Raw genomic sequence first — 7,247 nt, 5'->3', positions numbered from 1 at the left:
AACTGTTTGGCCATAATGACCATCGTTATGATTGAAGGAAAAAGGGGGAAGCTTGCAAGCCGAAGAACACCAACCTAAATGTGAAGCACGGAGGTGGCAGCATCATTTTGTGGGGGTGCTTTACTGCAGGAGGGACTGGTGTACTTCACAAAATAGATGGCTTCATGAGGGAGGAAAATTATGTGGATATATTGAAGCAACATCTCAAGACATCAGTCAGGAAGTTAAAAGCTTGGTCGCAAATGGGTCTTCCAAATGGACAATGACCCCAAGCATACTTCCAAAGTTGTAGCAAAATGGCTTAAGGACAACAAAGTCAAGGTATTGGAGTGGCCATCACAAAGCCCTGACATCAATTCCATTAGATAATATGCGGGGAGAACTGAAAAAGCGTGTGTGAGCAAGGAGGCCTACAAACCTGACTCCGTTACACCAGCTCTGTCAGGAGGAATTGGGCCAAAATTCACCCAACTTATTGTTGGAAGCTTGTGGAAGGCTACCTGAAATGTTTGACCCAAGTTAAACAATTTAAAGGCAATGCTATCAAATGCTAATTGAGTGCATGTAAACTTCTGACCCACTGGGAATGTGATGAAAGAAATAAAAGCTGAAATAAATCTCTCTCTACTATTATTCTGACATTTCACATTCTTAAAATAAAGTGGTGATCCTAACTGACCTAAGACAGGGAATTTTTACTAGGATTAAATGTCAGGAATTGCGAAAAACTGAGTTTAAATGTATTTGGCTATGGTGTATGTAAACTTCTGATTTCAACTGTACTTAAGTATCATAAGTAAATGTAATTGCTAAAATATACTTAAGTATCAAAAGTAAAAGTGTAAATCATTTCAAATTCCTTATATTAATCAAAGCAGAAGGCACCATTTCACATGTTCTCTTGATAAGTGCGTGAATTTCACCCTTTTCTACTGCTAAGCATTAAAAATGTATTTTTGGTTGTCAGGGAAAATGTATGGAGTAAAAAGTACATTATTTTCTTTAGGAATGTAGTAAAGTAAAAGTTGTCAAAAATATAAATAGTAAAGTACATATACCCCCCAAAATTACTTATGTAGTACTTTAAAGTACGGCAGTTAGCCTAGTGGTTAGAGCGTTGGGCCAGTAACCGAAAAGTTGCTGGATCGAATCCATAAAAATCTAAATTACCATAAATTGAAATTCTCGCATTGCGATCTGCCAGTGCGGGTTAATTTGTGTCGGAGAGACCTCAAGGGAGTTACACACTAGAATGTGTGAGCACCGAAGTGCCATTCAAGGTGTTGACCCCAACAGCCCAGTGGTCCTCCGTTTCATTTCCCCATAGCCTTTTTGCCAACGAGCCATGGCAGCGTTCGTGCCTACAAAAAGACGCCATTACTATTGCTTTCTATAGCAGGGGTGTCAAACTCATTAAATGGAGGGCCTAGTGTCTGCAGGTTATTAAAGCCACAATTAAACTACAAATCCCACGATGCTGCATCTTGAGCTTCAAAACTGGAAAGTACGGAACACTGAAAAGTGTTTACCTACTTTCATTTTCACTTTTTGTGCTGACTAACTGCGACTGTTTTCCGCGTTGTGTACCATTAGACATTTAGGATAATCGCGCATTCTGTCAACTATTTAATTCTTGCCTATTATTGCATTGAAACGGGTATTTTTTTGACTATCAAATAAATATATTCCCATCACACAAGATGACTTCCATAGACATTCGCCCGGAGTCCAAGAAGATGGTAGGTTGTCAATTTAAATTGTGTAATAACAAACAGAAGCCAAATGTAACCTATAATCATTCATGGCTGTAGCCTACCAATATCGTGTGTGTTTAGATAACTTACCAGCCCTGATAATCTTCAAGGCGTTTTGATAATTAGACCAACAGTAGATCCAGGTGAGGCCACATCAGGTGACCCTTACCCCGGCTATCGTAGTCAGGTGTAAAGTAGAGACAGTGGGAGTTGGGTTTGCTGCTGTGCCTTGCATACAGTTTCATTTACAAAAATAAATAAATCGTATTTCTTTGGTTTCAATTTCCTAGGTCGATGACTTCTGCACTCGGCTCACTAAAGAGGTAACTGACATATTTATTTTGATAGTCTAATAAGCACATTTTAGATGGTAATCATGACTATGTCCAACGTTGGTAACTGATGTATTTCCTGCGCGTTATAGGCAGAGACCCTGGTCACATCATTCTTCCCTCAGAAGATTGCAGAGATGGAGATGCTATTGAAGGTATGGACAGATGTTGACTATGAAAAAACACCTTTCGAAAAAACACCTTTCGATTTCAGTCCAGATACATTGACACAGTGCTATTGTAAGTAGGCAAATACGAGCTGTTTGTCAATGCTTTGTTTATAATTCATACCCCTTGAAATGGACCCCAGAAATCCTTTAGCACTGATGGCCTGGCAGCTCTGAAGTCACCTCTGGACATCCCAATGCCAGACCCAGCAAAAGAAGAGGCAAAGAGAAAGAAGAAAGAGGAGGTACAGACATTTCACTAATTCAGCATTATATCATGATTAACCCCTTGGATTACACTGGAATCATTAAAAGTAGTGTCAACCATGCAAATTGATGAATCTTGCAAATCCTTTACCCCATTCCTCTTTTCACTTTTTTTGTCAGAAAGAAGCAAAGGAAGGAAAGAAAGAGAAGGACAGCGATAAAGAAGATGAAGATGCAGGTAAAGACACAATACCACTGATGTACCACCACAGTTGGATGTTAAATTGCCGTATGCACAGATCTGGGATCATCTCCTAATTTAAAAAATGTCCTCCAGAGATTTTTTTACTTTTACTGTTGAAAAGCGATATCCCCACTTGTGCTATGTCATGACATACCTTGACCATCTTTTGAGATATACATTTTATTAAGTAAATCAGGTTAAATGAGGTGAAAATTAGACTAGAGTGACACTTTAAAGGCCCAATGCAGTCAAAAATGTGTTTTACCTGTGTTTTATATATAATTCCACACATAGGTTGAAATAATTTCAGCCTGTTTTGGTGGGATGGAGTTTTGGCCTGCCTGGTGATATCATCAGGTGGTCAATTTGGGAATAGACCAATAAGAAAGAGTTATAAACCTCTCTGCCAATAACAGCTAGTTTTCCCCTCCCTCTTCAGACCACTGCCAGACGGCCCGAGCAAAATTCTTTCTTGAGAAATAGCTTTTTGCTAAGAAGCTACTTTTGTTTTACATTCAAATGGTCAAAAATAAACAATCACAGTAAGGTACTTAATTGTTACCCAGAAATGGTTTGATATTGAGATACACCAAACATTAGGAACAACTTCCTAATATTAAGTTGCACCCCCCCTTATGCCCTTAGAACAGCCTCAATTCGTCGGGGCATGGACTCTATAAGGTGTCGAAAGCGTTCCACAGGCATGCTGGCCCATGTTGACTCCAATGCTTCCCATGCCCCTGCTTCCCACAGTTGTGTCATTGGCTGGATGTCCTTTGGGTGGTGGACCATTCTTGATACACACAGGAAACTGTTGAGCGTGAAAAACCCAGCAGCGTTGCAGTCTTGACACAAACCGGTGTGCCTGGCACCTACTACCATGCCCCGTTCAAAGGCACTTAAATATTTTGCCTTACCCATTCACCCTCTGAATGGCACACATAGACAAACCATGTCTCAATCGTTTCGAGTCTTAAAAATCCTTCTTTAACCTGTCTCCTCCCCTTCATGTACTGATTGAAGTGAATTTAACAAGTGACATCAGTAATGGATCATAGCTTTCACCTGTATTCACCTAGTCAGTCTATGTCAAGGAAAGAGTTCTTAATGTTTTGTATGCTCAGTTTAAAGTAGCTGCGTCTGAACTTTTAACCATTAGAGGGGACACTCAAATCTTAGATCAGTGCATTGGGATAGCTTCGTCCTACTCTGGGTTTTCTGATGGTGTTTTTCCCAAGGGCCTGCCTGTGGTCCGATCCCCTGCAACGAGAGAGTGGAAAGTCTTCTGAAGGAGATCAAGCCTCAGATCCAGATACTGAAGGAGAAACTCAACACCGTCAGTCAGCCTTTTGTCTCTGTTACTCTGTATTGGCCAAACTGTTATTTTACATCTAAGATTCACTAGCACATCTCTATTGCTAAATAGGTGAGAAGGCATGTGTAATTGCAAGGCAAGTGTGTATAGAAATGCATACATTCTATAATCTCTTGCTCTGGCAGGTGTCAATGTGGGTGCAACTTCAGATTCCCAAAATTGAAGATGGGAACAACTTTGGGGTAGCTGTGCAGGTCAGTCTTATGACTTTCTGAGATGAATAAGATATTATTGTCATATCTGTTTTATATATATATATATATATATATTATAGCCATTCATCAGTTATATTATGTTTGTTACCTGTGCAGGCCTATATTCATGAATGTTTTTCCACAGGAAAAAGTGTTTGAATTGTTGACCAACACTCGCACAAAGATTGAGGGATTCCAGACACAGATCTCAAAGTAAGAGACTTAGACCAAAATATCAAAATGATTTCAATTTGTTGTGTAATTACTCTTTACCTACATACTATCTAATTTGTTATGTAATCAATGTGTTAATGTGACTAACACACACCTTCATTATTTGATGTGTTGTCAGGTACTACAGTGAGAGAGGGGATGCTGTTGACAAGGCCTCAAAAGAGCCACATGTGGTTAGTATAACTCTGTGTTTTGTGTGTGTGTGTGTGCATGCATGCACATGCTCACTTTCATTGGTGTGTGTGTTAACCATATTGTGTATACTTATAACTCAAGGGAGACTACAGGCAGCTGGTGCATGAGCTGGACCAGTACCAGTACTGTGAGCTGCGCATCGTGGTTCTGGAGATCCGCAACACTTATGTAAGCCAAGATGCCTTATGTATCATTCCTTTTTTCCCTTCATTAGAGTTCAAGTGCTCAGCATCCCCATAATGTTCAACCCAGAGTTGAATAACATTTACCAGTGTGAACAAGTATTAACCTCAAGAGACCTCAAGTTGTCATTGGAAACCTTACCCTGTTAAGAAATTGATTGATTCGATAATTACAATGCCTCTCCTGCTATTTTCATTGTACTTACCTACCCTGACATCTTCCACTGTTTGTTGCCCTTGTCATGAAAGGATGGTGTAAGTGATGATGATGAAATATTTCAGTGATGTAATTACCCTGCTATTTCTGTCACCCACTCACCAGGCCGTGCTGTTGGACATAATTAACAAGAACTATGACAAGATCAAGAAGCCCAGAGGGGACTGCAAAGCCCTCATCTACTGATGATCAACTGACTGTTTTATGTGCACTGGAGACGGCAATACACCTACTCCCACGCAACCATTCACTGGTTATGATACAAATCGTGTAGTGTAACATGTTAAGATGGTTGTTGGGTAACTGAATACATTCAGACAGTTCATTTAAAAACGTTTTCATTTTCATCAATGATAAAAATAACCCTGCTGTATTACACAATCATTTTTATTCAGATTTCAAAATAAAGCAGTGATAACTGACATAACATGAAGTGAGTTGTGCTTTTTTGCCTCAAGGTGAGATTTGAAAGTATTTAAATATTTTGTTTAGGAAACATGATGTGAAAAGTTTGAGACTTCACTCAATCCTGTGGTAATGTACGTCATCGTCCTGTTATCATCCAATTCGATCTTATTGGTGTTAGGAGTTATCCCATTGAATATAAAGCACCAGAAAAGCGCAAACAAAAATGATAACTTACAGTTTTTATAAAATATCAAGCAGAGACTTTTTTTTGCTGTGGAGTGGCAACCATTCTTATCTGAAGACATACATTTTTTGGTCAGTGCCTCCACACGTCATGGACATCTCTCTCACTGCTCTCTGAGTGGTGGTGAGTAGTCCCTCTCCAGGCCACCCAGGACAGCATCAGCTGGGTTGCAAATGATACCAGCCCTGGTACAGCCCCCTCCAGACCAGATATCCTAGAGCTCCCCCCAGCAGCTGGGAGGGGAACCTATGGTAAGTGAGCCAGCAGCCAGAGCAGCATGATCAGCCACAAGCCCAGCAGGGAGACACAGAGCAGGAAGAGCAGGCACCGTGGGGCCCCCTGAGGGACCTCCTAGTGCTAGGTAGGGCCTCAATATGGCATTCTCTTCAGCCAGGAGCAGGCAGCAGAGGCAGAGGGTGTCCTCGGAGACCTCCCAGCCTTGTAACAGCATGTCCGCTTTCAGGCATGAGGCCTTGCCCTCATGGAGCAAGAGTAAAGACTGCCCTGGGACACTGGTTCCCTGGCCCAGATTCAGGCCCCCATCCAGGGTAGCAGGCATTGGCTTGTAGCCGCTACCTGCTGCATTCTCCAGCAGTCAGAAGATGGTGACAGCACCACCACAGCACTCACATGACAGCTATCCGTGAGAGGTGGCGAAGGGAGAGAGGGGGATCGACGGATGGAGAAGAGGAAGATGAAGGAGCCCGTGAAGACACAGGCCCAACCCCAGCACGATCACAGGAACATCCTGAGAGAATTCAAAGCAGACTTCTACAGTAAATGTAAGATGGCTATATAGCTCGGGACAGAACTAGATGGTATAGATACTGGGTGAATATTATCTGTGTGAAATCAGGTAGCATAAACAACACATTCATTATCACAAAGCAACAGTAAGAGAGAAAGAATGTAACTTTTATGTACTCTCTCCAATATTCTATATCATGCCCATTTAATCCCCATAATACTGTTGGGTGTTGGTCTATGTCGCGACAGTCTTCTCACCTGCAGAGGTAGTGGTTTCTGTTTGCAAAGATGCTGTACTTGGACACCCACAGACTCAGCGCTGGTCCAAACAGAACCCCGCCTGACAACAGGAGGTGAAAATGGTGTCTGAATATGGCACTACCAAGCAGTCCAGCCCAAAGGTCTGTCACAACCACCAGAACTGTGTTGAGGAACATCATGACGAGCTTCCCTGGTCGGCTCTGTTCCTTAGCCACTGGTGTAGTTTACATATGTTCATTTTCAAAAATTCCATTTGATTTTGTTTTCAATCTTTCGGTCCGTTGTTTCTATTCACTTTTCTTCAGTCACATCTTTATATTCTTTCATTTTTTTATCATCCTCTTCCTACCTCTTCTTGTTGGCCGAGAGTGTACTCTGTTATGGAGTATGTACTGCAGCTTTATCTGTTCAGTGCTGTGCTGTGCACTCCTATCCTTGGTGTTCCAGTGTTCCCTCTACTTTATCTCTATACATTTAAACTCAGAA

The 7,247-nt window shown here is 41.4% G+C and overlaps 2 protein-coding genes across 2 annotated transcripts; one reads left to right on the top strand and one right to left on the bottom strand.

The window, feature by feature from the left end:
- The first annotated feature begins 1,478 nt into the window (after positions 1–1,478).
- On the top strand, positions 1,479–5,528 carry LOC106590261 (proteasome activator complex subunit 1). Its single transcript, XM_014181079.3, has 11 exons — positions 1,479–1,739; positions 2,045–2,077; positions 2,179–2,241; positions 2,397–2,498; positions 2,641–2,698; positions 3,943–4,040; positions 4,205–4,273; positions 4,419–4,486; positions 4,626–4,680; positions 4,784–4,870; positions 5,207–5,528. Exons 1-11 carry the CDS (start codon positions 1,701–1,703, stop codon positions 5,285–5,287), a joined length of 753 nt encoding a protein of 250 aa, XP_014036554.3. The 5' UTR covers positions 1,479–1,700; the 3' UTR covers positions 5,288–5,528.
- A 272-nt stretch (positions 5,529–5,800) lies between these two features.
- Positions 5,801–6,937, bottom strand: LOC106590238 (fat storage-inducing transmembrane protein 1). Its single transcript, XM_014181038.2, is given in 6 exon segments — positions 5,801–6,001; positions 6,003–6,092; positions 6,094–6,349; positions 6,351–6,422; positions 6,424–6,501; positions 6,759–6,937. Coding segments are annotated over 6 exon segments (876 nt in total).
- Positions 6,938–7,247: the final 310 nt, after the last annotated feature.

Source organism: Salmo salar, chromosome 29 (genome assembly GCF_965601325.2).
Source record: "Salmo salar chromosome 29, fSalSal1, whole genome shotgun sequence".
In the NCBI taxonomy this organism is placed as follows: domain Eukaryota; kingdom Metazoa; phylum Chordata; class Actinopteri; order Salmoniformes; family Salmonidae; genus Salmo; species Salmo salar.
The sequence above is the reverse complement of the archived record's forward strand: the minus strand, read 5'-3'. Positions and strand labels throughout refer to the sequence as shown.

Excerpts from the sequence above, each read along its gene's own strand:
- LOC106590261 (XM_014181079.3), top strand. The coding sequence starts at position 1,701 with ATGACTTCCATAGACATTCGCCCGGAGTCCAAGAAGATG. Across the intron at positions 2,499-2,640 it reads AGAGAAAGAAGAAAGAGGAG|AAAGAAGCAAAGGAAGGAAA; the intron begins GTACAGACATTT and ends TTTTTTTGTCAG. Across the intron at positions 4,681-4,783 it reads CCTCAAAAGAGCCACATGTG|GGAGACTACAGGCAGCTGGT; the intron begins GTTAGTATAACT and ends TTATAACTCAAG.